This window comes from Heterodontus francisci, chromosome 6 (assembly GCF_036365525.1).
Source record: "Heterodontus francisci isolate sHetFra1 chromosome 6, sHetFra1.hap1, whole genome shotgun sequence".
Lineage (NCBI taxonomy): Eukaryota > Metazoa > Chordata > Chondrichthyes > Heterodontiformes > Heterodontidae > Heterodontus > Heterodontus francisci.
In genome coordinates, this window is record NC_090376.1 from 29,615,829 (window position 1) to 29,639,925 (window position 24,097).

The following is a 24,097-nucleotide window of genomic DNA, read 5'->3' on the forward strand; positions in this document are numbered from 1 at the left end:
TGGGATATTACCAAAGGCAGGAACGGTAGAGGCTTGGCCGCCTGCTGGGGAGAGGCAGGCAGCCAATTTGGTAATAAATTGGTCTACTGATAGCCATTTTACCAGGACGCTGGGATTTTACAAGCATCCTTCCAAGCAACATCTTAATTGGCCGCTGCTGGTAAAACTGCCGCCACAGTCGCGCCATTCACCCATGTTAGCTCGGGGCCGCATTTGGTCCCGGCGGTGGGACATACTGGATTTCGATAAAATTCCTGCCTCATTATTTTATAAGGAATTCAAAATCTGTGGAAAATGATCCCAGTAGTTGTGCTGGGATCATGCTCATTACTGCCTTCCAGAACAGACCCTGCCAGAGTTTTTGAGCCCCTTCCCTATGCTAAATAAAACAACATGGGCTGGATTTTATGTCTGGCAGATGGGAGCTGGCCACCGCTTCCACCTAGCCTGGGGATCCGTCCTGCATTATACAGGTCCCCGGGCTTTAATTGTTCTGAGGCGGGACTTCCACCCGCTTGCGGGTGGAAGTCCCGCTTCACTGAGCTGCCATCATCGGGAGCTGGACTGCAGCACAGCCAAGGACATGGAGCCAGGAGTGCAGGTAAGTTTGGGTTGCCTCGCTGGAGGGTGATCGGTCGGGCCCAGGCGAGGCAAGGGTGGTCGTTTGCGGGGTAGAGGGGGCGTCTTGGGTCCTGGGGGTGGTTAGGGAAGCAGGGGCAGCCCTCAATTGGACACCCTGTGCCCGATTGTCAGGGCCCTCCCCGGGGCGAGGAGAGGCCGACAGCTCTCACCGGGCAGCCTTTCCTGGCTCCAGGACGCCCACTTGCCACAGGTAAAATCCATGTAGAGGCAGGCGAACGCCCTTAAGTTGCTGTTAATTGGCAGCTTAAGGGCCTTGATTGGCGGGCAGCCCATCGGGAAGGCCTCCCGGAGCCTCCTGCTCCATTTCACGCCACCCCCCGCCACCATCCAGCTCGCTGGGGTGGTGTAAAATTACGGCCCGCCATTCACCTACCCATGGAGAAAGAGGGATTGTCCAGGCCCAATCTTTCCACTTACCCAAAACTCTGGTCCCATGCCCCTCAGCCCCTAGAGCAAGGAGGCTAATCTGGCAGGCATCAAGACTCCTGTCCTGGCCTGGATCCCAAAATTGAGGCTGAAATAAAATCTTGTCAAGGACTATGCTTCCACTCACTTGGTATTCTATCTGCCACAGAAACAACAGGCCCCCTTCCAGCCTCAGGAGCGGGAACTCCCGGCTTAGGGAATCCCTGCCTCTGGCTATGCCCCCTTCCATAATTTAGAGCCTCTGTCCCTTTACAAGGCAACCCACCAACTCCTAGAAATGGCACAGCAGGTCTGCACCATTTTCTTCGGCGACTTATGGCAGGAGACTGGCAGATTCCGATCAGAATTTCAGGACCCAGATCTTTACAGTGGATAAGAGGAAACCTTTATCCCATCAGTCTGGATTGGGTTTAAATTCCACCTCAGGGATCTGGTAACCCAATCAGTGCAGAGAAAAAAAAGAGGATTAACTTAATCTTATTATGACTTTAGCCCCAAGAAATTGAATGAAGAAAAGGGGTTAAATCAATCCTCATTCTTTCTTGGATTGCCTTTAAAAAGAGTAACCTCTTATAATGGGATGTTATTCTTAGGATGCCTTGAGAGCCAACAGCTTCTTCCTGAATTCCGAACATCAGGGTCTCCTGCCGATTCAAGCTCAGGCTCAATTTGGAGGACTTGAGATCATGCAAGTCTTTTTCTTTTTTTTTTGGTGCAGTATTTTACCATAAAAAACAGCTGTTCAGAACAGGAAGCAATTTCTAAGAACTGTTTTACTGAGTCTTGGTTGGAAAACCTATCTTCTGTTTCACTGAGCTTTATGCACTATCTAAAAATACCTTTGCATCAAAGTCTGATTTGATTTTAAAAAAATCTGCTTGTCTATTTTATTGTGGGGTGTTAAGTGTGCTACTCTCGGGAGAATCATTCTTTCAATCTTCCGTGACATTGACCGACCATTAAAATTGGAGAAATACAACTCAGTGATTTCAGTGAATAAAAACTTCGATGAGCATCTGTGTCATGACTTACGATTTTGTTGGCTATTGGTAAAACAAATGGGTTAAACAAGATCTATTGTCATTTACAGTGCATAATTCAAGACTATCATGAGTGATGATGTTAAAGTTTTCCATTTTAAAGACTTCCAGATGTCATCAGGACAGAAATTAATGAAAACTCAAAACATATCAGAAGAGGAAGAAGCAATTATTTAGATTATCCTATTGCACCCAAGATCCATTTGTCCCACTCGAAACAGTCTATCTGAGCAGGCCTTAAGTCAACTAACACTGGCAAGCATAAACATAGTATAAATGAATGGGCTTATCATTTGCTATTTTTTCCATTATTCTGAACCCATCACAAATAACCGAGAACATTTCCCATTGATGTGGACTGGCACAAATCTCGTGGACACATCTCATTCAACAGCTTACAAGGCCTCACAAGCAGACCGGGAAAAGTTGCCTTTAACGATAACATTGCAGTTTTACAAATGGCAAAAAAAAAAAATTTTCAAAACCTGAAAATGGCACATGAAATCAACATTTTAAAAGCTTTTGGGCTAACAGCAATATGGCCGGCTGCCAGAATATTCTTTACTTTGGAAATAAAAGGTCTGCCTGATAAGAAGGCTAAATCCTGTAGGGCTCTGTCTCTAATCCCTGATTATATATGACTGCTGTGCTTTACACAGGTACCTCGTCTCAGTCATTTATCACAGATTCCCTTCTACACATCTCCCCAAATCTCAGAGATGAATTCAGTGGGTCAGAGCTCCACTGATGGAAACTGTCATTTTCCATCAAAAGGAGTCTTTTTGAAAATAGAATTTCTGTTTTTTTTTTAAAGATGCTTAACTTACACTTTTTGTTACAATTATGTATTTTTCTATCCCTTAGAAAAATTCTCACACATTGGGCTAAATTTTATTCGGGCACCGTGCTGCGCCCTTCTGCCTCCGATGACCCGCCGGTTTTTCTAATCGTGAACGGGACGGCACGTGATGGCCGCACGTTCAAAGTAAAATCCAGATGTGTGCAGGAGAGGTTGCGGGCTGCATAAGCTGCAGAGGTAAGTACCGTTTAGAATAGGTCAATAGGGGTGTCGCCGCCGAGCAACGGGGGGGGCGTGGGGGTCGCACCGAGGTCCCCCCACCGCCGGTAATGTGCGGCAGGCTCTTCTCGATGCCGGGGGTCAAGGAGGGGCTATCCCCGCAGAATTGTACCAGTCCCTGCGCTGCAACCCGCGGCGTTGAGGGGCCGGTAAAATTCAGCCCATTATGTTGTCACTCAGGGAGAACAAAGGTGGGTAGGTGACCCATTAACACACTGCTTATTCTTTATGACATGGTTTTGTCAACCTAACTCTGGTGTTACAAGTGCTTCCATTTTATTTGTTAAATTATGAGGATGTGTGTTAAAACTGAGAAAAGATTCCATAGATGCTGGAACATTATGGTTTTTTAAAAAGAGAGGTCATCTGAACGACTTTTGGACTGAGCATGTAAACAGACTGTTGCTAGAAGAATCACGGAGTGCTGAAAACAAGCCCTTACTGGAAGCCCTTACCTTCAGATAATTACCTAGCAGGGGGCTTTTTTGGCTTGGTGAAAGATGTTTACAAAGAAGTGACAGGTCAGGATTTACAGGGTCAGGAGGTTTGACTCCTGAAATGTTTTTGGTTTTGCTTTGGACAGGCAGTTGGGATATGGACAATAGTTTCAAAAGGTGTTTTCTTTCCTTTAGAAAAATTCTCACACATTGGGCTAAATTTTATTCGGGCACCGTGCTGCGCCCTTCTGCCTCCGATGACCCAACGCAGCTTGTTCTATGTCTTTAAAAAAGCCTGCCAACTTTTCCATCGCTTTGAGAAGCAAGTGTAAGAAACAGACTGAAACTGTTGCTGCATTTTTCCTGGAAAGCCTGCCCAAACTGATCTTCAACATTGCCAGACAAGAACTGTTCTAGGAAGATCCCAGTGACAGCCATCTACGAGTACTTGGGACGCCAAACCAAAACAAAGGACATCTGACATCTTTCCATATCTTCTCTTTTTCCTTCAAGGATTAGCAAGTATCTGGCCAAAGTATTCTTTTTGTCTGTTTTTTTTTGTATTCGAGCTCTAAAGAGTAAATCTCTACTTTTTCGCTTAACCATGTGTGTGTGTGTGGGTAAAAAGGGAACTTTTATATTTCAATCTGTATGTTACTGCTTTGCTTCATTAATAGTTATGTCTTGTTTTATAATAAACTGATAATTTTGTTCTTTATTAAAGAAACCTGGTTGGTGTATTTTTTTCTGGGATAGAAATAGAGTCTATGATTGACCGTATCGGTAACTGGGAAAAAAATTAAATATATGTTGTAACCTGTGGAGAAGTGGAAATAAAAAAGCACTGCACACCTCCTGCCTTGATCGTAACACTGGGTATTAGTATTTAGTGAGGCAAAGATGTGTTGAAAGCAGATATGGCATAATGGAAAATCTCTTGGGAGCCTCTTACATTTTTAACAGAATCTGCCCAATTTTCCCTCCATTAAACTGATAGGTTTGCTGGCTGCCACCCAGGAAAATCAGCAGCAGGAAGCCTCAGCTGGTGACCCTTGGGAACTGTCCCCAGCAATCGGGATGTGAGCAGCAGGCATTTAAATGTTATTGATTTGTCCTGCATCATCAAGATGGGACACTCGCATGCTACCAAACCCTGTGCCATTGAGTGCTTGTCGGGTTGGGAACATGTTTCACATTTTTTAGAATTTAACCACACCCCCAAAATTCCTCCTCCCGCTTGTGAAGGAGGGTTGGGTTAACATTGATATCAATAAGCTTAAAGCTTCTCACAGTCTTGTCCCTGGTGCACAAGCTTTTTATTTCTATTTATTTCATTTTATTGAACCAAGCTTCAAAAATGGGATATTCCAATTATTGCCGATACTCTGCTGTGTTCTTTAACATTCAGATAGTGTTTCAGGAACAGAAATAACTTATTAGTTGGTACAAAAGCAATCAAGGGAAAGGCTTCCAACTAGTTGGAGTCTTTTACACATTTTGGGTACAAGCGTTAGGAAGGCAACCACCTTGAGAATTACTTAGCAAGGTCTTACGAGTCTTGAAATAAGACGCCATTTCTAGAATTCCTTTTAAATATTTCTAGAGCTATTAAGGATCCCCCCTGCCGAAGCAAACTTTTGTGGTATTCTACCCCTTTCCATACAAAACTTTCTTTCTTGGCGTCCACATCGTTTCTGTCATGTATCTGCAAATAGGGTTCCTTGCAAATTTCTGGTGTTAAACAGAAAAATCTTAACTGTCTCGAACATGTCTGCAGCAACAGTATTCATTGGATATACCATTTGCAGGGCGGGAGGGAAGTTTTTCTTTACACTGTGTGTAATGTTCTTCACAAACAAGTTGACAATTTTGTTACACATAGTGCACACAGGAAATTTTTCTTCTCTTAGTAATGGCTGTTTCGTGAAATTTGAAGAAAGAATTGCTATCAGAGTGCTTGTGAAAACTTTAAGGAAAAGCAGTCTCCATTAAAATTTATTAGATCTCATTCAGGGACCAACTGCACTACATTGTAAAACTGTATTAGTCCCAAATGGCTATCGAAATGATTACTGGAGACAAGAGCACTGCCTCGTTGATATGTGTCACTTTGAGCTATATATTCTATTATACAATATTTTAAGATTGAATTCAATATATTTTGATATATTTATTTCAAAAGGGGTGTATAAGTGCAATAAATGCGTGACAATAAAATTAGTTTACCCATCACATTGAGACCCGCTATACTGCAGTGCACGGTGTCCATATCTTGAGACCATGTTATAGGTGAGACCACATTATAGCGGGGTCCCATGTACTCCCTACTGTGAGCCATGCCACATTCCTTTGTCTTAAGTACTTGAAACTTATTTTTGGGAATGAACGAGGAGAGAGCATTAGGACTCTCCTTTGGTATAAGTCTTTATGTTATCTTCGTACCTCACTCAGAGAATTCCACTGCATTGTAGAATTTGAAGGTCAAGCAGGACTGACTGTTTTAACTGATACTGCAAACGGCAAACTATATTTCACTAAGGCCTGTTAGCAGGTTAGGTGGCTTATGACAGGTATTTACCAATTTGTGCGTACTCTGCAATTATTTAAACCCCGAATCACTGGGACTGCAAAAAGCAGTGTTTCGCTTCATTTCATTCATCTTTTTCCATCTCTGTGTTAGACCTTATGGTTGCATTAATGACAAATGTTGATTCTTAATAGAAGAGAGGTAAGATGGGAAAGGTTCCTGTCGGGTACATCTGATTTTTAATCCTTTTTTAAAATAAATTAGGCGTCAGCACTTTTAACAAGTATCTACACATGCAGAGCGCTGGAAAAGACAGCGTAAGTCCTCGGCGCAAAACAACAAGTTTCAAGAAGCCAACCACAACGGTGCCTTGAGAGCCTGTGACCATAAGTCACCCATTGGGGAAACTTCATTTTGGGACTCTTAAATATACAAACTTGTACTCGAATAGGGAAAAAAGTGAATATTCTTTGAGCGGAACTAAAGTGTACTTTCACGTAATAATCATTACTTTAAAAGGTTGGTTCAGTACAGTCATGACAATGGCAGTTTTTCATTTAAATGAAAATATTGGGGTCTAAACCGGACCTGTGTTACAGCGAGTTCCACGTTATAGCGGGGTCCCTGTGTATAACAGAAAGCTTCACAGTTTTTCATTCAGACTGACAGTGTGATACATTATTTTTACCTTGACATGTGAAGCAAATGTCAAAATAAGGATATCCAACAAAAATCTTAATTCTGACCTTTTCTCCCCATAATGCTAGCTGAACTGAATTGAATCCCTTTATTTGGGATAGATTTCAAGCTTACCAAGGCAGGCAGATCAGTGCTACAGATGGAATATTTTTTCACCTGTTACTCCAAGTATCAACATTAAATGCTCACAATGCCAGACAGAGCCAGTGTTAAAAATGTTTAATTCTACTTTTAAATAGATTTTGCTAACTGTAGAGGGTTAATATTTGATATTCGAGTTTCATCATTGTAATAGTAATATTTGTTTGAGCTTCACAGTTCATGAACTGAAAACCTTTAAAAAGGTTGGACCAGGGACTCTCGAATTTTCCTGGGCTTAGCAGCAGCCTAAAGGTTAATGTTTAACAGTGCCATTCATAAAGACAATAATAGGATCAAGTGGCTTTCATTATATACTGTAGATTTACCAAGGATTATGAGCACAGTTGAAAAGAATGCTCCATTCTGGCTAGACTACTAACTATATCCGCCACAGAAACCACAGTTATTTCAGGCACTTAGCTAAATCTGGGAAAATCCACCTGCTTCAAGACTTTAAGTTAAAGCAAAAGGGGAAAGAGATGAAGGCAGCTCTTATCCTCGGCCAAGCTCCAGGTTGCTGCAAGATGTAAGGAGTAGTACAAACCTTTTGATGAGCGGAAGTGTTTGCTAGGAGCAGTGAATCCCCTTGTGCCGTGTACATTAATGGCAGCAACTCGAAACTGATACCACCTACTGGGACGGATATCAGGCAGCTGAACTCGCTCTTCTGTGATCTGGTGGCATAAAAATGTTTTTTTGAATAATTTTAAGAAATTCAAACTATCAATTTGAATCAAATCAATACTGACAAGCAATACATCAATCTGTGCAAGAGGAAAATCTGTGGGCACCACTTCTAAACTTTGGTACAAATATTGGTTGTGCTTAGTAAATGACACTGACATCTAGCACTCCTCAATATTCCTGGCACTGATACACTAGACTAGTGTTATCTTTTGCTCTATTTATTGCATTTATACAGCAGTGTGGTTCCACAGTGTTGAGAACCTCTCAAGAACTCTGCTGTAACATTTGTGAAAGCTTGTTATTGAGGGTCAGCAGACTAACTGACAGTGGAAGACATTGCACCCAAGCCCAACCCTACCTTCACTCAATGTGCAAACTCGTTCTAGTGCCACTTGATTGTGATCAAGAGCGAAAACCTTGGTTGACTTTTCCTTCCCTAGTCCTGGGATGCTGAGACCAATCATAGTGTTTTCAGCACCATCATGAGTGAGATAAGCAATCTCAGTCAATAACAAGTATTGCTGAAAATAGAGACGTTTTGTCGAAGCTTTTCATCTTGCACTCATCAGGACAATTCGCAAGAATACCAATGTAAGGGACAGCAACAAATTTATACTGTATGAGAAGAGAGTGCTGTTGGTTGGCAAGTGGACTCTGATTTGTAAAGGCATTGCCATGGAGAATCTATGGTATTCTTGCAGATTGTCCTGATGAATGCAAGATGAAAAGCTTTGACAAAATGTCTCTATTTTCAGAAATACTCAAGTTCTGTACTACTAAATGACTATTTAAATAGCAAGCACAAAATTGAGGCTCACAGGGAATCAGGCAGGTATTTAACCACAGCCCAACCTCTGTTTTTGTAAATATCACGTTACGATGGCAAGCTATAAAAGACTAAATGTAATAAAGCACCAAACTAGATTCTTGCCAGCACAATAGAGTAAAGGGCCTCCTCCTTGAATTTCAGAATTGAAAGAAGTGCTGCTTCTCACACCTGTCTTTTTCTGTGTTTCTCTCACTTTCTTTCTCTCGCACACAGGTAATTAGTGAAATAAATGGAGCTGGGCGGAGGCATGCAGCAGCAGCAGCAGCTAACCAGCCCTGCCCACAGTCAAAATGGAAGCTCAGGCAAGGTGACAAATGCTAGAAAATAATTTTGTTTAAAAAGATCCATTTTGAACTCAGTAGATAATATAATCATAGCGTTTGCCAGTAAAGTAACAATGTGTCAGTGCAATACTGCATTATTCGATTTCCTTAAACTCACAAGCTGCTGTTTCTCAAAGGCCACTGGTCTGGCTTGACTAGAAGCAGGCGATGCTGCGTGCATTGTGAATAAAGTGGCGGTATACAACTTTGTAATGGTACGCCGCACTTTAAAATAGAAATCATTTGCAATCCCTCGGGAATGTTTATAATCGGTAAACTGATTAGTCATTAAACTACACTTTGAGGTAACGAGGACACCTTCCAATTAGCTGACTACTAATCAGCACCATTATTCATGAGCTTTTAGTTCAACATAGATCAGTTTACTGATCCCCCAAAGCTTCTGAAAAAATGCTCCACCTCAGTCAGTTGAATATTGCACTTACTGCTACAGAGTTTCTGTTCACAGTTTTGACTGAAATAACACTGTAGTTACAAACTAGTAAATCAAGAACAATCATAAAATATCACAACAAAACACATGGTAACTGGTTTGATCATAGCCATGAACCCATAGTAGGAGAAATCATCTGGCAGATACTCATCAGTGTGCTTGCAATTCAATAACATACATACTGTAACTTTTAATATTTTGGGACAGCAGGTTATAGATTCAATGAAGTAACACTTGTTACCTGCACAGATACCATGTTATGTGATCAAGTTGCCCAGAGCTGGCATCCCTCTCAATACCACTATAAAGAAAGACTTGCATTTCATGACCACCGGATGTCTCAAAGTGCTTTACAGCCAATGAAGTACTTTTGAAGTGTAGTCACTGTTGTAATGTAGGAATGTTCCAGCTCGGGGTAGATAGTTTGAGAGCTTTGTTCCTGCTGCGGCTGGGTTAAATCAAGCGAGAGAAACTTGATTTTACATGAGTATTGCATTACTTAACTACGGTGGACTTCAAGCTCGTATTTAGGTACAAAAAGTATACGAAGTGTGGCACTCATGATGTGATGCTTCAGTTGTATAGAGCCTAGGTCAGACCCGCATCTGGGGTATTGTTCAGTTTTACATTCAACAAACCTCAGGAAAGAGATATTGGCCTTGGAAATGGAAAAAAAAATTCCATTTATATAGCAGCTTTCATGACCACCGGACATCCCAAAGCACTTTACCACCAATGAAGTACTTTTGAAATGCAGTTACTGCTGTAATGTAGGAAATGTGGTATCCAATTTGTGCACAGCAAGCTCTCACAAACAGCAATGTGGTAATGACTGAGAGATAAAGATTGGCCAGGTCACTGGGGATAACTCCCCTGATCTTCCTCGAAATAGTGCCATCAGATCTTTTATCTCCACTTGAGAGGGCAGACGGGTCCTCAGTTTAAAGTCTCATCCAAAAGACAGCACCTCTGACAGTGCAGCACTCCCTCCGTACTGCACTGGAGTGTCAGCCTGTATTTCTGTGATCATGTCCTGCAAGGGCATGTGAAGCAACAACCTTCATGGCTCAGAGGCAAGTGTGCTACCAGCTGAGCCACAGCTGATGCCTAAAAGGGGGACAGTGCAGATTCACTAGAATGATGACAGGGCTTAAAAGATTAAATTATGAGGACAGGTTGCATAAACTTGGCTTGTATTCCCTTCAGTTTAGACAGTTGATCGGTGATTTAATCAAGGTGTTCAAAATGATTAAGGGATTCGGTAGGGTAGATACAGAGAAACTATTTCCTGTGGTGGGGGAATCTATTACAAGAGGGCATAATCTCAAAAAAATTTACATTATTCATTTCATGAAATGTGGGCATCACTGAAAAGGCCAGCATTTATTGCCCATCCCTAATTACCCTTGAGAAGCTGGTGGTGAGCCACCTTCTTGAACCACCGCAGGCCATGTGGTGTAGGTACATCTACACTGCTGTTCGGGAGGGAGCTCCAGGATTTTGGCTCAGTGACAGTGAAGGAACTGCAATATATTTCCAAGTCAGGATGGTGTGTGGCTTGGAGGGGAACTTGCAGGTGGTGGCGTTCCCATGTGTCTGCTGCCCTTGTCCTTCTAGGTGGAAGAGGTGGTGAGTTTGGAAGGTGCTATCGAATGAACCTTGGCAAGTTGCTGCGGCGCATCTTATGTATGGTACACACTGCTGCCACTGTGCATCGGTTGTGGAGGGAGTAAATGTTTCAGGTGGCGAATGGGGTGCCAGTCAAGCGGGCTGCTTTGTCCTGGATGGTATCGAACTTCCTTATTGTTGTTGGAGCTGCAGTCAACCAGGCAAGTGGAGAGTATTCCATCACACTCCTGACTTGTGCCTTACAGATAGTGGACAGGCTTTGGGGAATCAGGAGTTGCCACAGAATTCCCAGCCTCTGACCTGCGCTTGTAGCCACGATATTTATGTGGCTGCTCCAGTTTAGTTTCTGGTCAACAGTAAGCCCCAGGAAGTTGATGGTGGGGGATTCAGCGATGGTAATGTCATTGACTGTCAAGAGGAGATGGTTAGCTTCTGTCTTGTTGGAGATCGTCATTGCCTGGCACTTGTGTGGTGTGAATGTTAGAATTAGAAATTTAAATTAATTATTAGAACTATGCCATTTAAGAGTGAAATCAGAAGTATTTTCTCACATAAAGGGCAGTAGAAATCTAGAACTCGCTCTCCCAAAAGGCTGTGGATACTGGGTGAACTGAAAGCTTCAACCAGAGTTTGAGATTGTTTGAGTACAATGTGAAAAATGAACAATCAGTTTGCTTCTTATTACTAACCTGTGCTACAGTTTGCCAATTGGAAGCATCATCTTCACTGGGATGGATACCATAGTTCCATCTTCGCTGCACCACGTAGATAACTGGTTCAACAGAAATGTTGAACTTTGATGACCATTTGATCTCCAGATTTCCGGTTTGTAACTCTGTAAAACTTAGCTCCTTTCTGGGCTTCAGTGGGGCACCTGCATCAGAGGGTACAATGGGAGGTCATCATTAGAGCAGTTAAAGAACATAGGTGGCGATGTGGAAAATATTCATGTACATATAGGGAGAAAGACATGGACATATAAATTATATTTAAATTTAATTTTAAAAAGTGACAAGAAAATGAGAAACACAGGTGCAATGATCTCGATTTTCTTTACTTTGTAGCTGAGCTTCTCGTACAACTCTTCTCAGCAGTGAAACTACTTAAGATCCAGGTAGTGTATTGAATGAGTGTTAAAATCTTTACCCATTATTTTTTCAATCACAAATGCCCAACTATACCCTAAAAAACTCAGGTCTGTTGGGGTGCACAAAAAAAAGAGTGGTCAGTTGAAAAATCTCTATGAATACTGCTGAACTAGTTGCACAGCACAGCAACATGCATTTACACAGCATCTTTAACAAAGTAAATGTTGTGAGACATTTCACATATCCAAGCAGTGGAAGAATTGTCCAACAGCATGTTCAGAGAGGTCAGTATTGAGGAGTCATTTGAATGTTGGGAGAGAGGTAAAAAGCCAGGACGTTTACAGAGAAAGTCCCAAATGACTGAAGGCTCTGGACTCAGTGGTACAACTGGAAGAGGTGTATATAGGACGTCAGTCAGAAGTCTCATCACAGCACTCAGTATGATCACCACGTGAAACTCACACCTGCCCAGAAACACACAGACAAGGAAGCAGAAGGTAATTTCCTTCTCACAGCTGTGGAAAGAGTGCAGATGGCAGCTGCGGAAGGGCTGGATGTTGCTGAGCAAAGGCCTAACATTGCCATAGGCCCTGCTTAGTCACTTCATGCTTCAGACCTCACAGGTAACTGTGAAATGAAGAATGCTTCAGAACTATGAATGCATTCAACAGTTCCTTGACTCCTTGCAAACGTTTGGTCCACAGTTGGATGAAACCATACTCTTTCATATAGTAACAGTTAAGCTTTCACTAACACCTTTCTTCTCTTCTTAAAGCCATGCCTTGGGCTCCTCTCCCTCTTGCTGTGCATGGCTTGTCACTGCTCATCGCCCAGAAACATGGATATGCTTCTTTCAATTATTATATTGTACAGCAATGTAATTTTATTAACGTTCTCTGAGAGTATTTGAGTGCAACGACTGTCTTCTCAATGACATCGCTGTCTCTTAAATGTACTTGTTGTAAGTATTTTGTTGGGGGTAGTGGAGAATTGCATAGCAATGCCATATTTCTCAACTGAAGCAAACAACCCTATATCTCGGAAGAATTAACAATCCTGGAATAATTTCTAGGGAAATAATTGTGCAACTTATAATTCCCTTAAAATACGGGTGTTGTGGTCACTCTAACTCATCCATTAATGACTTAGGGATGCTCACATACCATCTGGATGTTCATCAACCGATGATTGCCATGAAATGTTGCACAGGCACAGGGAAGCAAGATCACAATGATGCAGTCAATTGTGTGTGCACCATCAGAACCATATCATTAGCCTCTCCTGACACTGCTGAATGTTGGATGATTTTAATATATTCATCAAACTATTACTCATAGCTCAGTGTTGATATTGTTCTGTGGCTGCAGGTACGATTGCAAGAGATATAACAGTGCACCCATGTCTTCCCTGTTGTGGTTTGGTTTCTTCACACATTGTTCCTTGATGAAGTTGAGGTATCTGTTACTGGAGGAAGATACCTCAACGAATGATGACATACTTGATGGTTAGGGCATCCTGATCATTCTCCTCTGACTTTCCTAGCTACTGGATGCTACACATCCTCATCTCCTTCTCCTACTCAATAAAGTGACACTTGTTCATGCACTAATAGTACTGTGTGGCCTCAAACAGCAGAGTTGATTTTTACACTTCCTATTCTGCTCCTCTGCTGACCCTTTACAATGCTTTAACACCTTACAGTGGAGACCATTAATAAGATGTGGACTGAAAGGCAAGTAAGGTAATATATGCAGATTTGCCTTCAATTGGTACATAATAAGGTCTCGACAAGCCAAAAAATGTTAAGCCAGGGTCTATGCATTGAATTGTGAACCAGTTCGGTCTCAACAGGAATTTTGGGAAGTGTCAGCAACAATGCACTATTATGAATTCATACTTAGCCTAACCGTTACCTCTAACACACAGAATAATTTCATTCTATAAGCCAAAATAAATTCAGGGGGACAGTAGCATAGTGGTAATTTTACTAGTCTAGTAATACAAAGGCCCGGGGTAATGCTCCGAAGACATAAGTTGAAATCCCACCATGGCATCTGGGGAACTTAAATTCAATAAATCTGGAATAAAATGCTAGTCTCATTAATAATGATAATCAGACTACTGGATTGTTGTAAAAACTATTCTGATGAAAAGTCACAGATATGAAACATTAACTCTGTTTCTCTCCTCACAGAAGCTGCCAGACCTGCTGAGTGTTTCCATTATTTTCTGTTTTTATTTCAGAATTCCAGCATCCACAGTATTTTAATTTTGTGTTGTGTTGTTTGTCATAAAAGCCCATCTGATTCATTAATGTCCTTAAGGGGAGGAAATCTGCCGTCCTTACCCTATTTGGCCTACATGTTACTCCATGCCCACAGCAATGTTGTTGACTCTTAACTGTCCTCTGAAATAGCCCTAACAAGTCACTCAATTGTAGGCAGCTCATCACCACCAGATCAAGGGCAATTACGGATGGGCAATAAATGCTGGCCTTGCCAGTGATGCTCATATCCCAAGAACAAATAATAAAAAAGTAAGTTGCCCCCTAATTGGGAATGTAAAGCCATGCATGAAGGTACTATAATAATCTTTAAACAATATTTCTCCAGAATAAATATTAGACATATAAGCAGCTAAGTGTGGGGTTAATAATACACAGAAGGAATACCTTGCCCTTTCAGTTGTAAAGCAGATGATATGGTTTTATAGTCTGGTTCATCATTGTTTATTTTTATTATTTGTGACAGACGTTAGCATTCAGTTCACTTATAGTTTTAAACCGTACTTCAAGCAACCTAACTGCCTGAAGTGGTCTTTATCGTGTTCGCCTTCCTGTCAATCATCACCTGCAGAAAGCAATTTTAATTGCAATGTGCAATGAAATTGCAATTTACACGTAAAAGTTCAGCACTTCTTTTTTTTTAAAATAGAATTTGCATAGTTCTTTCATTGGAGGTAACATAACATTTCTCCAGTATTTAATTGTGGTCAGGTGTTCTTTGGAATCACAAAGAGTACAATACCATTGCCTACCTCATTTGCTCTGTAAACCCCAATCTGCAACTTTGGATCCCAAGGTTAGGTTTTAAAACATAGCTGTGATTATTTGTTCATTATAGTTACACTATAATTAAACTAAAATCAGTGTAAATTTCTTGTTGAACCAGTGGTTAAAGAAACCACCCAGTGTAATACCAAGCCATACAGATCAGAGAACCAAAAGTTTCATTCCTGCGTAGAGTTAGCTGACTGCAACTGGTTTAACCTCCGAAATACTACAATTGGACTCAGTGCTGTAAGGAATAGAAATGATATTTAAAAAGGGGATGAAGAAGTGTAACATATATTGGATTGGCAGAGATGCTTAATGAGGGTTTTTCCTTAATTTGTATAGTCCTCAGGAATATGTTCAATAGCCACAAAAAGACAAATATCCAAAACGGAACTATTGGAAGAGCTAATGGTTTAACATTTGAAGTCACAGTTCCCTACTGTATACATCTCAGAATAGTGAAAGAGGGTGGAAAGGATTTAGTGGAGGCACTAACATAATGCTCCAAAAATATTTGGAAATGGGAATTTTTGTTATAAAAATCTGGTCGGTGTTACTGGGTTGTGGGTAAATTTCTAAGGGCTGTTTTTCAGACTGTGCTCCCAGTGGAAAGCTTCAGTCACCTGTAGAAAGATCATGGGAGAATTTTCCCAGGCTATTGGAGGTGGGATTGGAGGCAGGGGGACCAGGAAAATCATGGAATTCCGAACTTTTCCCTCCTACTTCTGTCTTTCCTGGGGTGGGTTGGGAGTCCAATTGGCAACCTGCATTGCAGCGGCGGGTACGCAATTAAAATACTTAAGGCGGCAATTGAGAGAAATTTTGCACCTGCAATGGCTGTTTGTCAACAGTGGACGGGTCACACACAGCGTCTGGAACATAGCAGTTTAGAGTGCACAGCAGGAAGTCATTGAGACCTGCATCTGACAGCCACTCCAGGCGCTGCTTCACAAACCACTGACCACCTCCAGGCGCCTACCATTGTCTCTCGAGACAAGGAGGCCAAAGAAGAAGAAAGGAGGAAAGCGGCAAGTCTGAAGTCAGCCATAGGCAGAGGCTTGCGATGACAGGAACAGGTCACTGAGGCAGATATTAATGATCATGGTCTTGATATGGGAATTGCTGGCAGTTCCTGCAGGAAACTTTCACAACTCAATGGGGCTACAGAGATTCCCCATCTTCTTTCCATTTTCTTCAGAAGTAGCTCCTCTAAGTCACCACTGCACAAATCTCTGTGCAGCCACTGTGAAAGCTGTTGGTGGCCCTTTCATGATCCAGATTCGTCATTCCACCCACCATCCTAAATTGGATGGTGATCCCAGAGGCAGGTTCCTAATTGGACGCCTTCTGTAAAGTTCAACTGAAAGGCCCGCTACTCGGGCACCCGGGTTCCCGACACAAAAATCACCCCAAATGTCACAAATGCCCAAATTTACAATCTGTACTGCTGCAACTGAATCTCCGCACTGGGAGCACAAATTCTGAAAATTCCTGTCTGGACTGAAATTAGTGAACACTTCGAAATGGTATGCATGATTCTAAATTGGCAACCAACTTTACAACACCCATTCTGCTCCAGCAGCAACTCTAATAGTTCTGGGAAATACACCCTTTCGAGCCAAACAAGATTTTACGGAGCATAATTTGTTGCGAGGTATTCTTTCATAGGTAGGTAAGAAACATTGTCAGCAGAGCCAAGAGATGAAGAGATAGTTAAAGTCTTAACAGTTCGAATTTGAAATGAGTAGGAGGCCGTGGAGATTTTTTGAATTAGCAGGGCACTTAGAAATGGGAGCAGATTGAATGACAAGTAGATCAAGACCCTGCAATGCACACTGAAGCATTTCCTTATTTGTGATAACGACCTTGAAAATGTAAGTTGCGGTTGTTGTTGATTCAGAACATCAAAGGACTTGGGTTTAATGGTGGCCTGATCAGTAAAGAAGCAGCAGAACCAATGCTAATACTAAGCACTGAATTCACAGAAAATGGTCATTCAACAGCGTGGGAAGTTATAGAAATGATAGATTCAATTGTACTTGGCATATAGTTCAACCATTCTGTCATTACCAAGGTTAGCAGGTGCAATTAGCGAGGTGAGAGATATTTTTAGCTACAGGAGAATCAGCCAACATCAATCTGGAGGAGTCAGATGTGGAAAGGCAATGATTTGCTTGAGAGAAATATAAGTGTCAAATCTTCTAATGCCTAATATCGCCCCATTTCATTTTTGGAAGTATTTTGCTTCCTCGCCTTAGTTTATTTCCATGACACATTCAATGTTTTGATCAAGAAGAGTACAGTGTTTTGCTAGTGCCTTCATAAAAATGCCCCTAAAGATGCAGTGTTGCATCCCAGTACCATTCTAATCTCATCAGTGTGGTTTCAAACAAGGTCACCTCCAAGTTCTCACAGGGCTATAAACATCTCCAGGCTGCAGTGTAACTCCATGTCACTTAAAATGTGATTTACATCTTCAATTTCCATAACAATCAGCCCAGGATAATTTTAGTTATCAAATATAATAGACGTACAAATAAAATAACCTCCAGTTTAACTTTCTGGGTTTTAAAAATACATATTAAAATCTTAACCATAGAAAAGACTGCATAAATCAGAAAGGAAGCCTAGTAACAGATTCAAATTATGTTCTTTGTATTTTGTGCACTTTATAATTGGGCAGCTCCATCAGGCTCTTCACTGCCATCTCTCCCTCAATGAGTGTGCAATAAAAACAGTGCAAAAGCAATCTCTCAAAATCCTATCTAAGGAAAATTCTGATTGATGTTTTATGAACATTTCATTATTACATATTGAATTTTAGCTCGTGTTGTAAGCTTGGGAAAAAAAATCCAGCTGCAGCAGCTTAAGGTCACAAGGTTGAAGTGCCGAAATACTATTGTACTATTCAAACCCTGACAGCCATAAGGAGTTGTCAGATAACAGTTACCCTGAAGAAAGCAAATATAGAGCTCTGGGACGACAACTTGTGGGCGTCATCATTTTAAAGCATTTCCATTAGTTTTGAATGGTGTCGGGGTGGTGGGGGGCGGGGGGGTGGGTGCGGTGATCCTACCTTTTGGAAGCAGTTTTTCAGATAAAAGCAGTGCAACACTGCTCACAAAAGTATAGTGCAGCTAGACACAAAACATCATTAAACAGATGCCTTGTTTGCCTGATCAGGTTTATGCTTAAATTCTCTTGGGAATATTCAAAGTAGACAGGGATTTGACCCTGAGCCATGGCCCAACAACATGCTCTCAGTCAGTGTTACCAAAAAGTAGATTTTTTTAAAATCCTGAGGGGTCTTGACAGGGTGGATGTGGAAAGGATGTTTCCCCTTGTGGGAGAAACTAGAACTTGGGGTCACTGTTTAAAAATAAGGAGTTACCCATTTAAGACAGAGATGAGGAGAAAATTTTTCTCTCAGAGGGTCGTGAGTCTTTGGAACTCTCGTCCCCAGAAGGCGGTGGAAGCAGAGTCTTGAAATATTTTTAAGGTAGCGGTAGATAGATTCTTGATAAGCAAAGGGGTGAAAGGTTATCGGGGGTAGGCGGGAATGTGGGATCGAGGTAACAATCAGAACAGCCATGATCTTATTGAATGGTGGAGCAGGCTCGAGGGGTCGAGTGGCCTACTCCTGCTCCTAATTCGTATGCTTGTATTAACTGATCAACTGTTGTTTGTGAAACCTTGCTGTGCAGAAGGAAATTGTTTAATTCACCTGTGTAGTGATAGTGAATGCAATTCATAGTAATTGATTTGTGAAGCACTTTTAGGCCTCCTGAGATCAGATATGCCACTACAGAGCTGCAAGTTATTTTAATATTTCTTTCATATTAATATGAGGAGCTCAGACGTGTAAGCTTGAGCCCAACCGTTCGGCTGCCTCTACCACATTCCCTTCCACTTGCCCACCAAGTCAAACTTCCTGAGGTTCCCACCTGCCCTAGCCCTTTCTCTAGTTTTCTCTCCTATCTCATGCCCTCTCTGAATTTGTCTTGTCCACTAGTCCCAGGTCCTGCATGCATCTAACTCTGTTCATGAACTCAGGACGTCCCAAAGTGCTTTATAGTCAGTTGAGTACTTTTTGAAGTGTCATCACTGTTGCAATGACAGGAAATGTGACAGCCTATTTGCATATAGCAAGGTCCCACAAACAGCTATGAGATAATGACTGAATAATCTTTCAGTGATGTTTGAGTGATAATGTTGGCCAGGATACTACTGTAATCAAGCTTTTAGTCACCCCAGTTTCCTTCTTTGGTTCAGTGCCTTTTTTTGTCTGATTAAGCTTCTGCAAAGCACAGATGAAAGTTTTCCTGCATTAAAGGCACCATATAAATGCAAATTGCTATTGCTGTTGTATTACTTTTCATATTACTCATTGTAACAGTAAAACTGAAATCACCTTTACACCTGAGATCTTTGTCGTTATTCATTACAATGGTCAAATCACATCACTAGTGGTAAAAAAAAAACTGCTGGTTTGGGAACATAAAAAGAATACTGTTACAACTCAAGCTGCACCTAAAATGATTGATGCTTATGACTAGAGTGAATCATTGTAATGGGAAGATCATGCTGGATGAGGCTCAGAATATTGTTTGTATTTTCACATTCTCGCATTCCTTAATAAATGTGAAGGGAATTTCTCATTTAGTGTTAATTATACAAACATGGAGCATCTCCAAAAAATGATTTAGTGAATAAATTAATGGTGTTTTACATCTGCAAAAGGTACTGTTAATGCTGCAGGTTGATAAATTATTATATTTCTATGCGACCATGAAATGAGAACAGCTTTTCTAATCCATCATTTCTACATAGCCCTCAATCACTCAAAAGTGCCCTTGAAATATCTTAAATAATTACTGTCCAAAATTACATCTTCCAAATATTACAAAAGATAGTTTTAATAAATTGATAGACCTCCAAAATTTTTGTGAAAAAGCAGTGGCCCGCCCGTGTGGGCTGTATGCCATAGAACCACCACAATCTTCTGTGCGGCAGCTCATTTGCATCCCCAGGGCGGGCCGTCCCCCCCCACCAACCCTGATCACATGGAAGGGGCGGGCTGTTCCCCCCCCCCCAATCACATGGAAGGGGCGGGCTGTTCTCCCCCCCCCCCACCAATCACATGGAAGGGGTGGGCTGTTTCCCCCCCAACCCCGATCACATGGAGGGGGCGGGCTGTCCCCCCCCACCCCGATCACATGGAGGGGGTGGGCTGTCCGTCGCCAGGAATGGCATCAGCTGCCTGTGCGCAGGTGACGATGCCATTTTTAAAGGGCTGTTAGCCCTATTGGCTAATTTAAATATTTAAAGCTAAATTGAATTAAATACATCTCTTTTGTCCCTCTCCCACCACCCGCAATAACAATTAAATTAATTATTTGCCCTTTCCCCCCAAAACACTCACTTTTGCCATCTTGACCTTTCCCCCCACCCAAACTGCACAAACTTTCAGATACAACCCTTCCCACCATCCCCTACACCCATGATATTAATTTGACCCCATTCCCCGCGCGCCCCCCCCACACTAATAAACTTACCTCCCCGCCCCCCCCCCACCCCCACTTCCCACCAGTGTTGCGCCTCGTTTCCCCAAGCGGGGAACCGAAGGTGCAGGAGTGCCGGCCGCTGGGCCGAAGATCGCAGCGGGACATCAGGCAGCAGCGTCAGCTTAATTAAATCAATCATTTTAATTCCACCACGCCCCCGTCACGAAACCCGACTTCGGGGGGTGGGGCATCAGTAACATCCAGCCCATTATGTTTGACGCCGAAATCCAAAAATAGGAAAAATTACAGACCGTGAATATGCATTTTTTCTTTTAATAGCATTCTCCACCTACTCTCCTATGTCCATACACATTCATTTGCAGCACAGGTTACTACATACATAAAGATAATGAATTGGAACTTTGGCCCTGAGATCAATTGAAGTCCCACTCTTGCTGCCCACCTAAACAGTATAAACCAGGAATCCAATCTAGGATCTTTTCTGGTCTATATGGTTCAGCTATTCACTTTAAATGTGTAACTAGCCATTAGGGGAGCTTTTGTTTGATACATTAATTGTTTTGAAGTTTGAATTTTTAAAATTCCTTCACAGTAATACATGGATTGCTCAGTCTCGACAGTTACCACTAGTAATTTATCAGATCACATTTTCAAATGTCCTAATGGAGACGGAGTCAGTGCTGCCTAATTCCCTGAAGTATTTTACTAAATTCCGAAGCTTCGTATTCCATTCCTAACCACAGCAAAGACCTCTATTGTTCTACATTATTAAAGTGGGCATTGATGGCTGGATTGCTTTGCAAACTACGAAAAATGACCCACAGTCTCACATGTTGAAATGCATAATTCCTTAAACGCTCTAGGACTAATTCTTAGATTCCACACTCGCGGCAGAGAGCCATGTTCACAGGGAGCATGGTTCAGAGAATAAGGACTATAATGTTGTCCTATCTATAACCTGGGCTCCATTGGAATATGCTTCTTACTAACATTAAAAGTGTACAAGTTGCACTCAAGATTTTAGACACAGGTCAGATGCATCATTATATTAGTTCTTTTGTTATTTCTGCGGTATGGTACATGAATTACTAAAACACACCTGTATACCTCAGCACAGGAGTTGAATATTTCTCTGTAAGCTTTTATATATACTTAGTTAACACCTGGTGAGCATCTCCTGATGTTACGTTATGCTTGAGCATAACCTTTTATGGCAGGTGACACAGTAGGCTGATGAACCTGCCAGGTATCACAAACAAGAAGCTGTGGGCTTGTGTCTATAAATTCCACAAACGTCAGTTGCTGGTTTCAGTCCTGCCATTCTGGAACAGTGCAAATAGGAGGCAACAAAAACTTCCCCAGAGGGAAGGATGGGTTTAGAAGGTTAAGGGGTGATTTGATTGAAGTTTTCAAGATATTAAGGAGAACTAATAGGGTAGACAGAAACAAATCATTTCCATGGTTGGGGAGTCTAGGGTCGGAATTTAGAGACCCCCACTGCCCGCGGGAGTGGGATAGGAGGCGGGGGGAGGGTAAAATTGTGTAGGAGACAGGGGGTGTCATGCCCATCGCCTACCCACCCTGTTGCTATTTTACTAGTGGCAGGAGAGGTGGCAAACAGCCCATATGCCCCAGGCCAATTGAGCCCCTTAAGTGGCCCATTAATTGCTACTTAAGGGTCTTTTCCAGCTGCCGCTGGTATTTTACCTGCGGCAGACAGGCACTTCAGCACCTGAGGAGGCTACCCAGAACTGCCTGATGGTCTCCTTGCAGGCACCCTGAACCCCATGGAGGGCCCCCTAGCAACCCAGGCTGCCCCTGCTAAAACAACCCACCCGCCCCCACCCCCACCCCATTCCAAGACTCCAATATCCCTCCGCCGATTGACCCCGGCGAGGCCCGACCCCACTTACCTTTTTGGAGGCTGGTGTCCATCTTGCTGGGTGCTGTCCCAGCAGTGGCCACTGCTCCCGGTGATGCTGCTGGGACTAGAGAGCTGTCGGCCCTCTGAATGGCCAGCAGCTCTTGGAGGTGGGACGTCCTGCCATGACCAAGGCCAATTAAGGGCCTAGGCCACGCAAAATAGCAGTGTGGCCTCCAGGCCCGGCAGAGGTGGGCTCACACCCGGCTTTTTAGCTGGTGGGCTGAATTCCAGAGTAGGACCTAGGGACATAGCACAGGCCTTTGAGGAGTGAAGTTAGGAAATACTTCTACATGCAAAGGGTGGTAGAAGTTTAGAACTCACTTCTGCAAATGTCAGTTAATGCTCGGTCAATTGTTAATTTTAAATCTGAGGTTGATTGAATATGTTTGGTGAACAAAACCTGAGATATGGGGAAAAAGTGGAACTATGGAGTTAGGCCACAATATGATTGAATGGTGGAATAATCTTGAGGGGTTAAACAGCCTACTCCATATGGGAAGGATTTTGTGCTGCCCTTGGAGACAGGCACGGACGCTGGGAGGGCAAACAAAATGACAGGGGGCACTATTCCCGACGTCACCCAGGCCCCGTGCCATTTTGTCCAGGGCAGGGAAGGCCGAGGACGGCCTTCCCACCGCAGGCCGATTAATGCCCTTAAGTGGACAATTAATGGCCACTTAAGAGCCTCTTCCCGCTTCCACTTCAATTTTGTTGAAGGCAGAGGGGCCCGCCACTGTAGGGAGATGCTGTCAGGTAAACCCTGGTGGCATCCTAGCAAGGCCTGTGGGTTCCCTCCTTTGGGAGCATTCCAGGGGCTGCAGAGGACCCCCCCCCCGCCCTACACCGGCAAATGCCAGCCCCCCAGGAAGATCATTCCCCACCCTCACCAACCTCCACCCAACCCCATCACCAGGGCCTGCCTGAATGGCCCCAACAACCCCGACCCCATTTACCTCTCCAGGGGTCTCCTCCAATCTTTAGTACTGCAGAGCTGCCGGCCTTCTGATTGGCCAGCAGCTCTAGAGGGAAGAGCTCATCCCTTAAAGGGACGGCACCCTGTCAGAGGGTAGATAATTGCCTGCCCGCCGTGTGATAGTAACGGGGGTCCGAAGGAGGACCGAAGCGGGGTCTTGGCCCACCCTGGCAGAATAAAATCTGGCCCTGAATGCCTATGAGAGAAGGAAAATGGAAAGAATCAACCCAAGCTACTCTAGTACAGGTAATCAACACAAGAACAGAAACAGAGGCTAGTGACAAGTCACTCACCTGCCTGGTGCAAGATGATGTAAAGAGGGGAAGGAAAGATAGGAGGTAGAGAAGGGGGGAAAGTGAAAGATCTGGGAGAACAGACTTTCTTTTACCACACACAATGTTCATTCTCTTGACTAATCGGGTCACTCTTTTAATTTATTGCTACCCTCAATATCAACGTCAGTGTCAAATTTTGTTTGATAACGCATGGGGTGTTTTTACTACTTTAAAAATGTTATATAAATGCACATTGTTGACAGAAAATGTTGAAGAATAAGACTGCAGCAGGTACTTTAAAGCTGTGCTACTATAATCCTTACACCAGGCAATGATATTATTGAA

At 42.7% G+C, this 24,097-nt stretch overlaps 1 protein-coding gene across 2 annotated transcripts in view; it reads right to left on the reverse strand.

Annotated features, from left to right (window-relative positions):
• Positions 1–24,097, reverse strand: part of LOC137370931 (anosmin-1) — a 182,229-nt gene that overhangs the window by 39,571 nt on the left and 118,561 nt on the right. For both annotated transcript variants that reach the window (XM_068032804.1, XM_068032803.1), the window contains exons 5-6: positions 11,602–11,786; positions 7,535–7,664 (exon numbers count right to left, since the gene is read on the reverse strand). In XM_068032804.1, the coding sequence (XP_067888905.1) occupies positions 7,535–7,664; positions 11,602–11,786 (315 nt within the window). The remainder of the gene's footprint in view (positions 1–7,534; positions 7,665–11,601; positions 11,787–24,097) is intronic.